Here is a 19,690-nt window from a genome sequence, read left to right as displayed (position 1 = left end):
TTTGTGTATTTGTGTTGTTAACTTGTGTTTTTCGAGGCACTTTTGATATATTACGTGTTTTTCTGGAGTCATTTTGTGCTTTTACTTTGAAGGCTACACATAATTAGTCCAAGTTGCCCATGGCTGAGTGGAGGGGAGGTTCCAGAAGGCTTTCTGACCTATAGGAGAGCGCTAAAGGAGTGGAGAAATAATCTGCGGATTCCCATACTCAAGAACATGAGAGATGTAAGTACAATGGAATCAAGATGATCAGTCATGACATGAAGCAAAGAAACAGGAGTTTAATAAAAGGAAGGCTGAAGTGGAGGTGGCTGAGCTGAAACAATAAGGATTTTGATAGCGGATAACAGGAAATAGAGAGACATGTATATATGTGGATAAAATAAATAAATATGTAAAAAGCTGTCAGGCATGAGGAGAAGAGGAAGTCCAGTGAGTGGATGCAGAAAGGGAGGACGTTAGCGAGAAAAGAGGAGGAAGACGTTTAAATAGAGGAAAAATGCTGAAAGAAGAAATTTGAGTCGTTGGAAAACGTTCCTATATTTCAGTTGTAACTGGTTATTAGGGGATGATGATGATGGGCCTTGAAGCCAAACCAGTGAAGAAGCACAGTTTATTTGACATTAACTGTGAACATGCTTAAATACATTCTCAGATATGACCTTTCCAACATAGGTATAGGAATATAAAAAATAAAAGCAAACCATATCAATCTGCCCAATAGTCTCTGCGGTATTATAATATGGCGATATGTTGTCGCACAATATATCGTCCCACCTTTAGTAAGAAGATCTCAGGGCTTGGTTAAACTATACAAATATAAAGATAAAGTAATATAGGTTTCAATATATAAATATACATACAGTATCTCTAGTAAACTCATGCAACTCTGTACAGGATAAACATAGATTTCAAGGTGAAAACAGCAAGCTCGGCATGATACAGATAATTAACTGTTTTTGGGATAAGATCTTGAAATTTTTTTTTGAAATTTATTTTAGAAGTCCTTTTTAGTTTTTTGATGCTGAAATATTTGTCAGAATTATTCAACACACCAGGGTTGAGTCATCCTGCAAAGACAAGTGCAGCCTTTCTCGCTGTGAATTAGCGATTTCAACCAGTTTCTGACCATATGTTTTTACTCGTAAATAATCTAATGAGACCAAAGACGCTTTTTGATTAAAGTCTGTGTGTATTTTGGACGTCTGTAAACGTTACTGTTCCAATAGAGAGACGCTCACTCTCCATCACTTTAGTTTAATCCACTTCTGATAGCAGTGAGATATCAGCTCTGTTGTCTGTTGCTCGTGTCTGGTGGTGATGCTCAGACAGGCCTTGGCCATAATCTCCTGCGTCATGTGTTTAGACATCGCAGGCGGATTCTCATACTTAGGCCTACATTGGATATCAGGTGCACATTAGTCTTGACTCCGTGTGTTCCTAAAATAATGCAGCAGTAATGACCTGCTTTTCCCGTGGTTGTGATGTGGAAATGTGGTTCCCATGGTGACCATCCCGTACCAGTTCAGTCATTTAACCTGAAGCCATGTAGCCCCTACTCATGCACACTTAAATACAAAATAATGTAATGTCATATACAATGTAGCTCTACAGTGAAAATTGTCTCAGAATTTTACCTACACTGTTGAGGACAAATATATAAATAGAATAATTGCATTTCCTGAAGAATATACAAGTGAGGATGCAGGTGCTGGCCCGTGTCATTGAACACTGCATTAGCATTAGTTAACATTTGCATTAGCTAGCATTAGAATTAACATGGAATTAGCCAAGCATTAGCATCAATATGGCATTAGCTTAGCAATAGCTTAATATTAACATTAGTTAGTATTAATTAACATTAACCTTAGCCTAGCATTAACATTAACATTTGCTAGCATTAATTTTAGCCTAGCATTAACATTAACATTTGCAAGCATTAATTTTAGCCTAACATTAACATTAGCTTGCATAACATTCACATAGCATTAGTATCAACATAGCATTAACCTAATATTAGCATTAGCTAGCATTCATTAACATTACCCTTAGCCTAGCATTAACATTAATATTTGCTAGCATTAATTTTAGCCCCGAATTAACATTCACATTAGCTAGCATCAATATTCACATAGCATTAGCATCAGCATAGCATTAACCTAATATTAGCATTAACTAGAATTAATTAACATTAGCCTAGCATTAACATTACCCAGCATTAATTTGAGCCTAGAATTAATATTAGTAATAGATAGCATTAACATAGCATTAGCCTAGCATTAGCATCAAAATAGTATTAGCCTACCATTAGCTTAATATTAGCATTACCCTAATATTATCATTAGCTAGCATTAGCTTAGCATTAGCCTAACAATAATACTAGTACCCCCTTTAACAATTTGCGTACCGCTAGGGGTACCCGTACCCCACTTTGGGACCCTAGGGTCTAGTCCACATGTGTCAAACTCATGGCCCGGGGGTCAATTCCGGCCCTTTAAAGCATCAAATTTGAACTTGAATTACAGTTAGTTACCATTTACTTGAAAAAAAAAAATGAAATCAATTGTATTTCATACCATTTTGTGCTTGTAAAGGTGAAATTTGTATGATTGATATCGCAATTATGCTATATCGTATTGTTTAGTATCGGGATATATCATGATATATTGTATTGTGACATGCAAGTTGTGTATATTGTCAGATTCATGGCAATGCACAACCCTAGAGGAACTTCAGTCAACCTTATAGATCAAATGTGTCAAACTCATGGCCCGGGGGCCACATCCAGCCCTTTGGAGCGTCCAATTCAGCCTGCAGGAGAAAGTAAAAATGACAGAGAAAACATAAATCATTGTATAAATGGATCTATTGAAATTAAATATTTGCAGGTGCTCACAGTTTTCCCGGTGCTTAACTGTTGAAAAAACTCAAAATTCTTACAAAATCCTTCCATTTTCCTGAAAGTACGACACAATATTTTCCTTAGTTAAATAGAAATTGATCAAAAAACTAGGAAATTTAAAGCAAAGATCCTGAAGGGACTGATATCTATCACTTATTGGTTGAATATGGTTAGTTTCTCACATATTTTGTAATTTATGTATATGTAGAATGCAAACTAGGGCACAACAAAGTTAAAATTACTCATTTTCCAGCATAAAATCTGTGGCCCACTTGAGATCAAAGTTCTCTGTTTTTGGCTCCTGCACAAAATGAGTTTGACATGCTTGTTTCAGTCTGTCTGTTACTACTTCTTAGCATTAGTCTTTCAGTTATTTTCATTACAGATTCCTACTTTTACATTGTTTTGCTGCTGTTAATAGTATCAATATGTTAAAGTCAATGGTTTACACACAGGTTTGACGGCTAAAGCTTGTGATTGTAGCTACACTAGCTGTGTGTGGGTGTGACTCAGGTTCGTCTAAAAACGACAGTCACACTGGCCTTAGACGTTTGTCTTTCTTTACAGCAGAATTCTGCCACACAGCTGCGTTTGCTGCAACTTGTTTTTGAAAAAAAAAAAAATGCATATTTTTTTGTGTTTTTCTTATTGAAAAAAAAAAAAGAAAATAGAAAAATGTCATCTGTTTGCTACGACCAGTCAATGCTGCTATAAATTGAGATTATTACAAAAAATCAGCGACAGGGAAGATGTCAAAATCTTGGTAGTTTTTATAACTCACGTTTTCAAGGTTAAATTTCTGTTTTACTTGTTGTCAGCCAGTTGAAACTGATTCCAGTCAAATATAATAATTATTAAAAGAAAAGTAATGTGTGGTAAAAAGGCAGACAGTTTGGTATGTGGCACCGATTGTAAAGTTGCACATGTTAAAATAAACAATTTGCAACATCTAGCAACAAACATTTTTTAATGTGACTTTTGACCAGATTTCCAGCAATGTTTGTGAAATTTGTGACAATTACATCAAATATAATGTTGATGTTCAATCTAAATCTAAATGTTATATCTACATGTTATATCTAAATCTTAAATGTAAATCTTAATTGTTGAATCTAAATATAATAGTAAAGCTAATATAGTAGTAAATCTAAATGTTATATCTAAATGCAAAATTTTAAATCTAAATGGTAAATGTTAAATCTAAATCTAAATGTTAAAACTAAATATAAATGCTAATGTAATTGTTAAATCTTATTGTTACACTTAAATCTAAACGTTACATCTAAATCTAAATATTAATATAAAATCTAAATTTAAATGCTAAATATTGAATCTAAATATGACAGTTAAATGTAAATGTTAAATCTAAATCTAAATGTTACATCTAAATCTAAATGCTAAATTTTAAATCTAAATCTAAATGTTACATCTAAATCTAAATGCTAAATTTTAAATCTAAATCTAAATGTTACATCGAGATGTTAATGTTAAATTTAAATCTAAATGTTACATCAAAATCTAAATGTTAACTAAATTTTTGGTTTCACCTGTGATATTTAGATTTAACATTTGGGATTTTACATTTAGATATAGATTTAACATTTAGCATTTAGATTTAACATTTAGATTTTGATTTAACAATTAACATTAACATTTAGATTGAACATTGACATATTTTTGCGAGAAAAGTAAATGTCACAAATTTCACAAATATTGCGGTAAATCTTGTCACAAGTAACATAAAAAATAATTTACATATGTTTTTAAACGTGGTTTGTTGCTAAATGTTGCAAAAAAGTAGCTGTTTATTTTAGCATACATAGCTTTATAATCGGTGTCCCATAGTTTGGTCTCTACTATCAAAGACTCAGTTATATATTTAATGTGATGTGCACATTTAATTACTGGTAAATAAAGCAGTGAGGAGCCTGTTTCCTCATTTTTGTGTATTTTTGGTGACATAACTGTGTTCTCTACCAACAGAGGTCAGACTAACTTTAATAGGTCAGACACACGCTAAGGAAGTATCTACTTTTAAACTTTCCTATGAAAGCTCTCGAGGCATTCCAACTTCCACTTCCATGTTTCATTGTTGGATCACAGCTGTAACCACAGCTACTGATTGTGTCATTATTCTTATGTGTTTCCTTCTTATAGCTTCTCTATTTCTTTTTTGTATTCACTCTATGATGTTTTTACAGTTTATTTGCAGCATTCTCACTAAAAAGTGTCTTTTTATTAATATTGTATTTATTATTGTAATTTGTCCCCCACTTGTAGTCAAATTTTACCAATTAGGAAACCCCAACCTTTATTATATTTAGGACTAACCAAGCTTCAGGCCTTTATGTAAGTTCCATACTTTTCATTTTTTTTCAGCAAACATTTACAACAGGCTGTATTTAGCGCCCCCTAGTGGGAGGAGGCTAAAAAGTGAAAATACAATTTCATATACTGTACATTCCATTAATACTGAATGTGTCTGTTTTCTTTCTTAAAGTATAATGTTTAATTTGAAAATGGGCTGTTTACAAACATTTTTTATGTTATTTTTGACCAGATTTCCAACAATGTTTGTGAAATATGTGATATTTACTTTTCTCGTAAAAATATAATGTCAATGTTAAATCTGAATCTAAATGTTAAATATGAAATCTAACTCTATATGTTATAGCTACATGTTATATCTAAATGTTGAATGTAAATCTTAAATGTAAAATATAAATGTTATATATAAATGATAAATCTAAATCTAAATGTTACATCTAAATTGAAATGTTACATCTAAATCTAAATTTTAAATGTCACAGATGAGCTTTTGGTACTTCTGGTGAAATTGCATATTGGCTAAATATTTAGTTTCACCTGTGGCATTTAGATATAACATTTAGATTGAATAGATAACGTCTAGATTTATCATCAAAAACATTATTATTCACCATAATAAAGCAGTAATAGTATATTTTTCCTTTGTTTGATATATTTAGCTCGCCTTACACCATTTTTACGTCTTAGTTTCATTGTAAAACATTATAGTCCAAATAATATACAAACAGGACATTTTATAATCTAAATGTCTAAGATTTTATATAATTAACATTGAAATAAATACATAAATAAATGCTCTTTTAAGATATTGTATGAAACAGGCATCAATACTATAATATGTTAAGGTTTCATTTATTCGGACAACTTTTATTTTTAGTAAATTTGATTTTCTGTTGGGTTTCAGCTGCCAACTGTCAGTCTTCCTCAGAGGCATCAATACAAGCTAACAACTGGGAAGTGCAATTGGTTGGAATGTCAGTCACTGATATTTAAACTCATTTCACATGATGGAGGGAAACAGTGTTTGAGTTTCAAATGACAAAAATACACAAAACCATTGGCACAAGTTCACACGTAACACTTTAAAAAAACAACAACAAAGAAATATCCTTATTCATGGTAACGCTGCTATACATTCAGTTCAGAATATCTACTAATTCTTCTTAGACATATCTAATTATATTTCATCGTTATATTTATTTTTTTTTGCCATAATTTCCAAAAGCTAAACTCTCTGTGTCTAATTATGCGTCCGTAGAATGTTTCAGGTGTTGGATGATGTCCTTAAGTGTTTTCAGTTCACAGTTTCCTCTTTCCAGAAGCTCGTAGCGGAGACTGGAGATGTCCTGTTTGATTTCCCTCAGTTCACCTGCATGGAAGAAAAGAAGAAGAAGAAGAGTTTCATGAAGAGGAAAGTACATCAACTTCTCTATTTTGGCGATATAGAAAATTACAATATCGCCTATATCGATATATTTTGATTTTGTAACTTATTTTGTATTAAAATACTGGTTTTTAGGAGTTGCTGCTTTCACTACTTCTCAGAATGAGCTGTTGTTCACTAGTAGAAAAAGCCAAAAGTGGAACATATTGTGCAGCTGTTTGTTGTGTATTGTGCATTGCATTGCATTGTGTATTTTTAGGCCGGGCTACTGGACTCAAAACGCTACTCACTTTGGTGTTGGTGTTCTACTTGTTGTTGTTGTTGTTGTGTACACTAGTTGAAATCACTACTCCTCTGTTATTCGTGAACGAATCAAGTCGATTTGAGGCCCAGGAGGGCCCCAAGGGGCCCAAAAAAAGAAAAAAACGAAAGTCAATTTCTCATTTATTTGAGAGTCAAATATGACGACAGTTGGTGGTACCAAATCATTGGCACATACCAATATATAAATGGGGCCCATTACCCCGTACGTGTCACAGGGGCGCCAGGGGGCCCATTTTTCAAATGACTTCTCCATCGCTAGTTCTTGCTAGATCAAAAAGAAGTTTTTTATGAATCTATGAATGAATATATGAGACGCTCAGAGAGCCTTTTTAAAAATGGGGCCCCGGGACCCACCCCTCATTTCCAGTAATTTCCAAGTTTATGGGAACATTATTGTGTGATATATTGTTTCAAAGGGTATTCAACGCAAATTACGATTATGCCTCACATAATTTGATTAGAGGCCAAAAGGGCCTTTTTTTCGGCAATTTCTATTAAAGTTGTTTTCATTGACACATACCAATATGTGAATGGGGCACATTATTCCGTTTGTTGTTTTTTTTGTGTATTTTTTGGTATTTAGTCTATGTTGTTCTTGGATTTTTTTTTAATGTATTTCTCCATTTATTTGTACATTTTTTGTGTATTTTTGTTGTTCTTTTGTGTATTTTTGTTGTCCCATTGTGCATTTTGTTCTCCTTTTGTGTATGTTGTTGTCCTATTAATTATTTGTGTTCTTCTTTTTTGTATTTCTCTGTTAATTTGTGTTTTTGTAGCAGTTTTTTATGGGGTTTTTTGCTGTCATTTTGTGTATTTACTTTTGGGGCCACTATGGTTTGTGATACACGCACAAATTATTATTATTTGTTTTACTTAAAGCACCGTGATGTTATTATAGCCTGTATGGCATTTTGCATCAGCAAATTTAACCCTGAATTGTTTTTCTGGTAAAACTGTTTTTGAATTAAAATTATCGAGATTTATATTGTAAATCGCCTTTTTGAGAAAAAAAAATATCAAAATAAAAATTTTGCTCAATATCGCCCAGCCCTAATGTGTATTATTAAAGTATTACTCACCTTCATGCACATCATCATGGTCTCTATCGCTCTGTGCTTTGATGATGTATCTCTTAACCAGAGAGTTCATTATCCTCTGGAATAGAAATATAAGTATCTTCATGTTTTAAACTTGTCTTTTATTTTTTCAACATTGCAGTAAAGGAATGATTTCTTGTCAAATATTAGCTCAATATTAGTGGATTTACCTGGTAATGGGTTGGATGGAGGGATGCTTCTGCACTGAGATCCTCCTGCTCTTTAAACTGGAAATAAAAAAAAAAACACAAAAAAAGGAAAAAAGAGAAGTCTATATAGGCTGATATCTATATATGTGACACAAGAGGGCGCTGTACGACAAATATATATATATATATATAAATGAAATACAGTACATCAGTATTTGTAATTTCAAAAGTGTAATATTATTTAAAAAACATACATCCTTTAATTTTTCACATCACACATTTTACAACTATCTGTCTAATATTGTGTAAATCAACATGTTTGCCTTTTTAAAAAATACGTTTAATTTAAATGAATAATTAATTAATAGTAAATACAAATATGAGGTTAATTGAGCACCCACTACAATGTGTGACTCTTTAAAAAATCTAAGTTTTTCCACATATTGTTTTCTTCATTTGGAGTAATTATTGTCTTACTGTTTTTAATCATTTTGGAGTACGTAAAAAAAAAAAAAAAAAAAAAATTAGATAGCTAGATTTTGCCCTGATACCATAGATTTCACAACTTTAGCATAACAAAAAAAAAATAAAACAAATGAATTTAATGGTATGGTTTAATTTATTCAGACAATTTATTTTTATCAGGGAATTTTACTTCTCTTGACATTTTTCGACTGTCAACTGCCAGTCTTATTCAGAGGCATCTGCTGATTTCTTTCATGTATCCTTGACTTCCGCATAGTAATTCCAGCAAGTTAATTTTGAAGAATATATTATTTTATTCAAAAATAAGACAAAACAAACTTGCTAGAATTACAATGCAGAAGTCAAGCACACCTCAAAGCGATCAGCAGACACCTCTGAAGAAGACTGGCAGTTGACACTCAAAACATGTCAGGAGATCAAAGTAGATTTCCTAAATAAAAAGTTGTCTGAATAAATGAAACCAAGAAGAAGACAAAATGAACTTTCTGGAATTAACGCCATACTTTTCTTATAAATAATAAACTGCTGATGATGCTGTAAATAATGTCATAGTCTTTATCATCTCACATTATTCAGCTCCATTTCCTCCTTTGACTTTCCTTTCTTTTCTCCTGCAGGCGTGTCCCAGAGGAACCCCCGTACCCCCTGCAGGAGGGCGCCCACACACCCGGGACTGGGTATGAGGTTGAAGGGCACGGGCAGAGCGCTGCCTTGCTCAAAGTAAGAGAACCACAGCTTGGCTCTTGCAAATTTCCACTCCACATCAGAGTCGTCCTGCAGGGACGTAAAGAGTATATAGAGACCAGGGTTGGGGTCAATTATAATTGTAATTAACGTAATTGATAATTAATTACAACTAGAATATTTGCATTTCCTCAAGAAATCAAATGCAAGTGAGGATGAAGGTGCTGGCCCACGTCGCAATGCATTTAGCTCAGCATTAGCATTAGTCCCCATTAGATTTAGCTAGCATTAGCCTAGCAATAGGCATTAACCTCGCATTAGCATTAACCTAGCATTAACATTGATTTGAATTTGCATTAGTATTAGCTAGCATTAATATTAGCTAACATTAGCATTATATTTAGCTAGCATTCATATTAGCTAACATTAGCCTAGCATTAGCTTAGCAATACCATTAACCCAGCATTTGCACTAACCTAGCAATAGCCTAGCATTAGCACGCCACTAACCTAGCATTAGCTAAGCATTAACCTAGAAATAGCTGAACATCAGCAATAAGGTTGAAATGGGTTGAAAAAGTTAAAAAAAAGTAGAAATTAGATGATAGATATTTGTTTTTAGTGTATTTTTACAGCTGATTTAGGACTCGTTATCATAAGAGATGCTAACAGAAAGCTAACACAAGAGAAAGCTTAAATCCCCTGTGTGAATGTGTGTGTTTAGTGAATGTATGAGCTTTGATTATGTTATTTATTTCAGGCTCAGTAATTATGATTAATTGTAATTGAACTTTAGTAATTGGGAACGTAATTATAATTTACTTTCTGAGGATGAAAAATAATTGCAATTGGGAAAAAAAATGCTGGTCACTGTAATCATAGTTGAGTTGTAATTGAACATGGATAATTGAAATTGTAATTGGAACTGAAATATGTAAATATGTACCCCAACCCTGACAGAGATACAGAAGTTAATTTCTATGGTTGTTCCAGGTTGGTTGATTTTAATGAAGGATTCTTGGATCTTACCTCAATTTCCTGGAAGGAGTTGTTAAACATGGCGATGAGCATGTTCAGTAAGACAATCACCATGATGACGTTGTACACTCCGTACAGGACGTAGCCGATATTCTCAATGAACTTGTGGTTAATGTCGATCACCACTGATTTGACTTCTGAGAGTCCAAAAATAGCCCAAAACAGTGTTTTAAAGCTCTCCTCAATCCTGAAAAACAGAAACTAAACGTTAACCCAAGAGTTTCTATCGTATTGGAATATTCAAACCAGGGTTGGGTTCAATTATAATTGTAATCGCGTAATTGAGAATGAATTACAATCATGGCGAAATCATATTTACGCCATTGTAATTGAAAAAATCTGTTGTAATCGTAGCTAAATTGAATTTAAGTAATTGACTTTGTAATTGTATTTGGCATGGGAATTCTATAAAAATTGTCAATTATAAATTAACTCAAAACTGGGGAACCATGTTACAGTTCTATGTACAGTTTTACACATATGTAGTTAACAATTATTCAAATTTGTTTCATATAAAGCTTTCCCACATTTTATCATTTTCGTGTATTTCTCCTTTTATTTATATGTTTTTTTTGTTGTTCTTTTATGTATTTCTGTTCTCCCATTGTGCATTTTTTTTCTCCTTTCGTCTATTTTGTTGTCCTATTAAGTATTTGTGTTGTTCTTGTTTATCTGTTAATTTCTGTTTTTGTTGTAATTTTGTGTATTTTTTGCTGTCATTTTAGTTGCCCATGTTTGTGATACACGCACAAGTTATTTATAATTATGGTGTCATTGAGAATTAATTACAATAATGGCGTAATTATATTTGTAATTGTAATTGAAAAAATATCCTGGTAACATAATCATTGTTAAACTGTAATTGAGTTTTGATAATTTACTTCATAGATATAAGTGGCATGGGAATTCAAAAAAAATTGTCAATTAGAATCTAACGCAAAACTGGGGAACCATGTTATAGTTCTATACATGTAGTTAGCAATTATTAAAATGTCTTTCATATCAAACTTTCCCACATTTTACACAAATAAAGGCTCAGTCACCCACACCAAAAATATTAAAACCTACATTTTAATTGATTTGGAAGCTTAATAACCAATAGATAGAAAATAAATTAGATGGTAGATATTTGAATTGACTTTCTGAGGATAAAAAATAATTGTAATTGGGAAAAAATGCTGCTCACAATAATCAGAATGGAGTTGTAATTGAACATGGATAATTGAACTGATACAAACCCACATTCAAAGTAAACGTACGTGGTGAAAGCGCTGTTGTGCTTGGCTCCGAGGTAGTACGAGTACAGGTTGAACATTCCCACCATGAAAGCCACAAAAACCGTGATGAATATCACCATGAATTTAAAAATGTCCTTGACCGATCGTCCCAAAGAGATCTGTAAAGGCCCGAAGCGCTCGTTGGCGGGAAGGATGTACGCGATGCGGGAAAAACTCAACACAACCGCGATCGCGTAAAGGCCTTCAGAGATGAGCTGTGGATCGGAGGGCATCCAATGGATACGAGCTGGAAACAGAGAAATAGAGTGTGAGGGAACTGTTACTCCTACTAGATGTACAGAACCATCTTTTTTGCACACTTACCCAACTGGAAATATTGTATCTCCAGTGGCAGACTGGTGTTGGCTAGGTCAGTTTGGTGCTTGTCAATGAAACACTGGGCCGAATATGCGTGCCAAAAAGCCATCAGTCTGGCAATGAAAGACGTCACGAATATGGACAAAATACTGAAGTCGAGAAGATTCCAAGGTTCAGAGAGGTATTCCCTAATGTCCTGTGACCAAATATCTTTACACTCCTCCAGGATTTTCCCTGTTAGGAATAAAATGAATGTAGATGAGAGTTTAGTTCATATCATAAAGCTATTTCCATTTCAGGAGCTAAAGTCTGGCATTCTGAAACATTTTGTGTAATGAATTTTGACATTTCAATTACTTTGCTATGCCACCTGTTTATGGGGAAAAATTGTAATGCATGATATTCTCCTAAAACAGAATATCGTGCATTGCTCTTTCACTCTTTTGCAATGGCTCCCTATAGCTTTAAAAAAAAAAAAAAAAAAAACTATTGAAATAAATCATTTAGATTTTTTTTTTTTAAAGAGGCTATTAATTATTAATGAAAAATAAAATCAAAATATAACAATTTAACCTAAAATAAATCCCATTGTGCAATGACTCAGCACCTTCCTACTTCACCTCCTTCAACATCTACAGATCATCAAACTTTCCTGCACCTGTGGCTAACCTTAAGTTTTAAATCCTTGGTAAGATAATTAAACCAACAAAAACACTATTCTAGAAGGAAATAGAGATTTTAATTGTGTGGGAACAGATTCATTTAACCGCCAATGTGCTGGTTAGTTATGCATGCTTTATGTGTGGCAAGAAATTAGCAATTAGCACATGATCATATGTTATCAAATTCAAGTTACTTTTTGTAGCCTTTCAAATGCATTAACTAAAAAAAATAGGTACTGTTTTATTTCTTGAATTTATTTTATTTCATTTTAAACTGTTTTTAAGTTTCCATTTACATGATCAATATAAATCAAATCAAATTAAATCAAACATTATTCTATATAATTTTAACTGTATAGAATTTGTTAGTTTCATGATTTCTTCATGTTTTGTGATTCTGTGAACCTGGTGGGGTTATAATAAAATTAGCAGCATAAACCTAAACAGTGCAGAAATATGAATGAAAGAAAAAGCAGAGTTGTACTAATGACCTATGACCCAGGACATGATGAGTATTTCCATCCAGGTGAGGGATGTGGTTTTCATGCGAAAAAGCTGTGAGGGGTAATCGTGAGCCGTCATGTTGGGTAACAGCGACGTTCCCTCAAAGCGGTCCGCTGCGTTCAAGACCAGCAGACAGAGAAACGAGATGAAGGAAGCCGCGTGGGCCACAAACTTCAGGAAAGGGCCACACATCAGTTTGCCTATCTGCAGAGAGAAAAGGTCAGAGACGGTTTACAGCGAGATTTTACAACATAAACAATTTTCATCTGCTTCTGCCATTGGAGGATCAGGGAATTACACATATTAGGATGTTCTAGGGTAGGTTTATGAGACCACAATTCAATTTGCAAAACCACAATGTCAATGTCATTGGGCCATAGCTTACGAATGGCAGCAGTTTAGGTTTAGGATAATAAACATTAACATTGTTAGCGACTGCAACTTAAATGTGTTTTGGGCTTTTTATCTGAAGCAGACCACCATACTATGAGTCTTCTTCATTATTGCGTAACAGGTTGCTTTTAACATGGATGTCACCTATTTTCTTACAGTTTGTGACCAAAAGAATCACAATAAATGTTTTTTTCACATGTGTCGCTCAGGCTAAGGCTAAGCTATGATGGTGCAGCTTAAAGGCGAAGTTCACAATCCTGATCAGAAAGACTTTTTGTTATTCTGGGTTTTTCAATCCTGAGAGTAGTCAATATCTTATGTTTTCAGACTTCTGTAGCAGCTAGAAAAAACTCTGACCAATCTCTGGAGGTCAGGTGATAATTTTATCACCTTCGTTTGCCTCGGTTTGCGTTCACAGCGCAACTTCTGATCCGCTTCAAACAGCCTCGGTGCAGTTAACTGGAGTAGAGACTTTTTTAGATTTAGAAACAGAAACCTCAAGAAGAGGCGTTCAACAATAGGTCAATTGCTCAAGACTTTGATTGTTTCTGTCGACTTCAGAGAGTTTCAAATCGCTCTAGAATTCACCTGTTTGATCCGATCTAGACATTTTAAACTGGCGTATTCTAGAGTCATTGTTTTTGTTTGTTTCGGAGCGCTCTTGGATTTGCCTTAGAGGAGGTCTTGCTAGCTCGAATTGTGCTATTTTTCCAACATTGCAGTCTGCATCTTAAACATTGATCTTTCCTTTTTTAGTTTTTCTGCTGGAATTGATAATTTTTTCAAAAATACTGTGTATGGGGGAAAATTGTGGCGCTTTCAACACCATTTAGTGGCAATTTAACATTTTGTGCCTCTGGCCACTGCAATCAAATGGGTGGTATGTCTCTCACTATAACATCCACATGGTTTCTAACTCCATTTTTTAGTTCTCTTAGTCATGGACAGAAGTCAAAATGGTAACCAGGTGGTTTTGTAATTCCACCAGTCCATATAGGCAACAAACTCAGTTTTTTAAGTTTTATTATTAAAACTCACCCGACTGGACGGTGCTATCCAGCAAACACAGGCCAGGAAAGGCAACCCAAATGCAACACCAAGGACCAGAAGAACTTGAAAAGCTGTAGATTGCTGACGCAGCCCGGATAGGTTCTCGTACCAGATGGAGAGAAGTCGCTGTTGGCAGTTTGGATGGGCCACAAACTGCTCACACACACATACAGATTTTGTTTAGTCGAGAAACAAAAGCATGAACACAGCACACAACAAGCACAGTAGAGGTTATGCCGATATTGATATTGGTTGTTAAGAAAAAGCAGTAATACTTGAAGTTTTAGACATAAAGGCTGAAATTACGCTGTCATTATTATGACATGACACCTGTAATTAGCATAAATAAGGTGTCATTAAGTGTCGTCCGTTACCCAACCTTTCGTTACCCTGACTCCTCATACCAAACTCAATGACTCCAGAATCGTTCAGATGGTTTCATGAAGAGAAAATAACCACAAACCTAACCCCAAATCCTAACCTTAACCCTTACCCCACTAGATCCCTCCACCTAACCCAAAAATGCCAACATAGCTCCAAAGGTGTCCTAATTTAGCAAACAACAGTTAATTGTTGTGGGGGGTTTTGAATGAAATGAGACGAAGTCAAGTTGAAGAGTTAAAGGTCAAATGCGGACACAGGGTTTATTTGGTCAAAGGGTTTTTGGGGCAAAGCGGTCTGGGATTCAAAGTTTTCAGTGTGTGTCCAATGAATCTGTAGCTCTTCCGTGCTCTCAAAGTTCTTGTATGCTGCTGATAATGCTAAGCATAACAATGACAGAGTTTCTGGGAAAAGACCTTGGTAAGTGTTATCAGTGCGATAGTATCTGGCCTGCTTAGGGCAGTTTGACCAGAACTGACCAGGAGAGATTCTGTAATCACGTATCATTATTGACAGCCTTATTCATGTTAATGACAGACACTGACAGTGTAATATCAGCTTTATGTATGAAACGTCATGTGTTACTAAAAAAGCTGATGTATCTGCCGATATATCGACTGAGAAACCATACATCAGCCTATTCGTTGAGCTATAATCGACCTTAGTCGGCTCTAGTTTTTGTAGCTTCGTACAAACTTCTCACCTTTTTGAGTTCGTATTTTATGGCAAGTTTTAACCTTATCAGGTTTAGGTTGCTCATGGTTTCAGCGGTGTGGCAGACTTCCGTGTCCCCGTTTAGTATTGCCTCCACCTCTTCTGTGTTTCGACACAAATCCAAGAGTCCCACGACAAAGTCCTTACATTGCATGGACAACTTCTTGTAATCATTCTGCAGCAAAAATAACACCGAACAAAGATTTATTCCAGATAGTCACAAGATTTTACGTGAAATCATCTACCTTACCTTGAATTCTTTCTCAGTGTTTGCTAGAACTGCCAACTCATTGCTCAGCTCCAGTGCTGCCATCACAGGGTCCTCATTGGACAGACATAGGTATGCTGGACTTGCCAGACCTCTGTATGCGTTGATGCGGGACTGGGAATGGCTGAAAGCGTCGTTCTGCCTACGTTCTCCGCAGATCCTACATTGGCAAAAGTAGTCATGTGGCCGCTCAATGGTTGCGCCTTTCAGAAGAAGCACATGCACGATGTCGTACTCCTGACACTGGGACGCCAGGATGATGGGAGTGATGTCGTGACAGAAGCGTGTGCCATCCTCATCGTAAGAAAAAAAGTCATCATGTGTGTCCGTCTGATTAGGACAGTTCGACAACATCTGACTGTCTTCTAGAGCCTCGTGACTTAGAATAGCCTCAACAATACGGATGTAACCTTTACTGATGGCTAAAAGCAAAGCATCTCCAATCCGAGCCAGATCCTTCCTCTTCAGGAGAAGCTTTGCAACCTCCTGATGTTCGTTGGCCACGGCCAATTGCAAAGCATTCTGCCCCATGTAGTTTACACAGTTGACGTTGAGTTCTGGCAGCTCCTCCAGCATTCGCCTCACTTCAGGAATGTTGCCATATTCCGCAGCCTCTAAGAGTACCTCCTCCGCCACAGAAAGGCTGGAGGACGAGCGGACATGAAACAGGCTGCCCCGTTCTCGCTTGGTTTGTCTTCGATGTTTGGCCAGGGTGTGTTGTGGAAGCATGGCTTTGCCCTCTCTGCTTCTGCAAAGGAAAACATGTCTCAGATCAACACCAGATTCAGATTCAGACGACTTTATTGGTTCCCGAAGGGCAAATCAGTTTACAGTCATACCCTGCCTTTTCCACTAGAATGACAAGACAGATGCAACATTTATGGCAGCACACAGATGGACAATTACAGTCACCTGCCAGTATCAGCAGATCAGCAGATCAAACCCAATGGTTCCATGTGGAAGATGCATTAAAAGCAAAGATGGCGTAACAAACCTTTTATTGTGGGCTCCAACATAGAAGACCACATGAAAACTGCTTTCACTTTTATTTTTATTGTAGTTTTAGCAGCTCGACAATAACAAGAAGCCTGCTCTGTTTACCGAGGTGTCCGTGTGAATGTCCGCATGTTTATTCTGTCGTTTATCCACTTTCTTCATTACATCCATGTCTTCTGAGGCTTTTATTGAATAAATAGTATCGGCTCCAGTTTTAGCTGGTCTGACTGATCATTTCGAGCCTCCAATGAATGATATTTGTATTCTCTTTCCAAGATTGATCAGCTCCACCTTTGATTCCCACAATAGAAGGTGTGACCAGGCAGCAGCAGGTAACGCACAGGTGGTCTCAGGTGAGTTATAACTTTCACCACATGTTTCACACCCAACACTGCTCGACCATCTGCCACCCTTTGGTCTCACAGAGCTTCACCTGAGTTTTACACTTTAGACTAGAGATGAATAGATAGATAGATAGATAGATAGATAGATAGATAGATAGATAGATAGATAGATAGATAGATAGATAGATGTTTGTTGTCCAATATTTTTGTTATTTTGAGTGCATATTTGTTGTCATTTGTATATTTTTTTTTTTTCTCATTTTGTATTTTTGTGTCCTTTTCTCTGTTTTTGGACTTATATTGATAGTTATTGTTGTCATTTTCGTCTATTTTTGTTTTCCTTTTGTATATTGTCTTCTCTTATTTTCTGTTCTTTTAGTTTAGTGCATTTTTGTTGTCATTTTCTTCTCATTTTGTGTAATTTTTGTTGTTTTGTATATTTTATTTTCATTTTCTGTATTATTTATTGTCATTTTGTGTCTTTTGCTCTCATTATGTGTATTTTGCTGTCATTTTGTACATGTTCTTCTCTTATACTGTGTTTTTTTTTTATTTTCATTTGTATATATTCTTTCTCTTATTTTGTGTTTTTTGTTGTTTTGTGTATTTTTGGAATAATTTGGAATGTTTTTGTTGCCATTTTCATCTCATTTTGTGTATTCTTTTTGTTTTTTCCTTAAGTGGTTTTCTAAATAATCATGTTGAGTGTTTTATTTGTATGTTTGTTCTTCCCTTTTTGTGTTTTGTGTGTTTTTGCAATCATTTTGTATATTTTACTCTCCTTTAGTGGATTTTCGTTATTTTAAATATTTTACTCTCATTATGTGTATTTTAGTCGTCATTTTGTGTGTTTATGGAACCAATTTGTGCATTTACTTTTGGGTTGAGAGCCGCACATTTGCCATGGCGGCCTTAGACCAACTACTAACTGTGGAAACACTTTGGTTTTTTTCTCTATCAGGCATTAACTACAGCACTGTGATTAATTGTGGAATAATGCTACCTTGTTCCACTGACTAATCAACTTTTTATTCAATAATCACATTTCAATAACCTGATTATGCCGAGAGCTTCTGCATAGATGATGCACACTAATGACAGAGAAAATGCCCCTCGATTCAGTTAGTTACAGTTAACTAGATTTTACTGGCAACATGATTACTGCGAGCATTACTTAAGGTTTACAGTCACACGTCACCTACTTTACGTCAGAATCTGTTCAGTCAGAGATGGATGAAAGGGAAAATCTGGGTTTAACATTTGCACAAGAGAAAATTCCTGTTGGTGGGTGAATAAAAAAGTGCTTACCTGGATTTGACAGAAAGTCTTGATTTGGTTCTGCCCCAGCGTTCCATCCTGAAAAAGAAACTTGCACGAGACGAGATGTGGACGAAAAGATGCTCATCACAAGCAAATTATGTATCTATTCATGCTACATTGTTCTCTTCAGTAAAAAAACATAATTTAACTTGTTCTGATAAACACTTGAGCACAATATCTACCACCAGATGTAAAACATGGACATTATTGAGTGAGAAAATGCAAAACAAATATATACAACTTTAAATAAATAAAAATAAAATAAAAAAATTTGTGCTTACCTTCACACAGAGGGAGGATTTTGTAGGTCGTGTCCTAACTGCATGTTCATGCTGCTCTGCCCATCCCATCCCTACAGCAGCCTGATGACGCCCAATAGGCGGATTCTCACTGGCATAACCTCACACTAGAATTCAGAGGTGGCTAAAGTACTAGTCTTTAGTACTCGAGTAAAAGTATAGATATTTGAACATAAAATGCCTCTGGTATAAGTAAAATTATTGAAGTTGCTCCCTTACTTGAGTTAAAGTTAAAAAGTACACACTACTAAATATATTTTAAGTAAAAAAGTCAAAAAGTAAATCAAATGTCCCTTAAGGCAGGGTTTTTAAACCAGCAAATTCCATATCTTTTCTTTTTAATACTGGTACATGGAAATAAATTAAATCTGTTACCTTTGAACACCAGAGAATTTAGCACTCATAATAAATACAATTAGTAAATAAAATGTGTCAAAAAAAAAAAAAAAAAAATTAGTTCAAAAGCTCAATAAAACCCAGAGCAGCTTTGAGTTTAACATTCTTAAAAACTTGCAGAATACTGGAACATAGAAATAAATTAAATATATTACCCCTAACAAAAAATAAATAAATAAATAAATAAAGTAATGATATTTGTTTGAAAAAGTAAGAAATAAAAGTAAAAAGTTGCCAAAAAAAACATTATTATTAAAAGTATTTGTACTTCGTTATTTGTCACCTCTGCTAGAATTTAGTTTTGGTTTTGGGATACTATTGAACATTTATTTATTTTTAAATCAACCGTATTACTTTCCTAAAAAATGATTTGATCC

The 19,690-nt window shown here is 34.7% G+C and overlaps 1 protein-coding gene across 1 annotated transcript; it reads right to left on the bottom strand.

Annotated features, from left to right (window-relative positions):
- Positions 1-6,474: 6,474 nt before the first annotated feature.
- On the bottom strand, positions 6,475-18,949 carry trpc6b (transient receptor potential cation channel, subfamily C, member 6b). Its single transcript, XM_028464969.1, has 13 exons — positions 18,900-18,949; positions 18,607-18,654; positions 15,941-16,706; positions 15,680-15,865; positions 14,584-14,748; positions 13,140-13,356; positions 11,993-12,220; positions 11,651-11,915; positions 10,383-10,578; positions 9,238-9,444; positions 8,206-8,262; positions 8,018-8,093; positions 6,475-6,599 (listed from the first exon to the last, which is right to left on the bottom strand). The coding sequence occupies exons 2-13, from the start codon at positions 18,651-18,653 to the stop codon at positions 6,475-6,477; spliced, it is 2,535 nt and encodes an 844-aa protein (XP_028320770.1). The 5' UTR covers position 18,654; positions 18,900-18,949.
- Between the last annotated feature and the right edge of the window lie 741 nt (positions 18,950-19,690).

The sequence above is a fragment of the Gouania willdenowi genome, chromosome 13, assembly GCF_900634775.1.
Source record: "Gouania willdenowi chromosome 13, fGouWil2.1, whole genome shotgun sequence".
In the NCBI taxonomy this organism is placed as follows: domain Eukaryota; kingdom Metazoa; phylum Chordata; class Actinopteri; order Blenniiformes; family Gobiesocidae; genus Gouania; species Gouania willdenowi.
The sequence above is the reverse complement of the archived record's forward strand: the minus strand, read 5'-3'. Positions and strand labels throughout refer to the sequence as shown.

What these genes read in the sequence shown, in the direction of transcription:
- trpc6b (XM_028464969.1), bottom strand. Translation starts at nt 18,653, where the DNA reads ATGGAACGCTGGGGCAGAACCAAATCAAGACTTTCTGTCAAATCCAG. An exon ending in ACACTGAGAAAGAATTCAAG is followed by an intron (nt 15,866 to 15,940) that starts GTAAGGTAGATG and finishes TTTTTGCTGCAG; the next exon opens with AATGATTACAAGAAGTTGTC. An exon ending in TAAAATACGAACTCAAAAAG is followed by an intron (nt 14,749 to 15,679) that starts GTGAGAAGTTTG and finishes GTGTGTGAGCAG; the next exon opens with TTTGTGGCCCATCCAAACTG.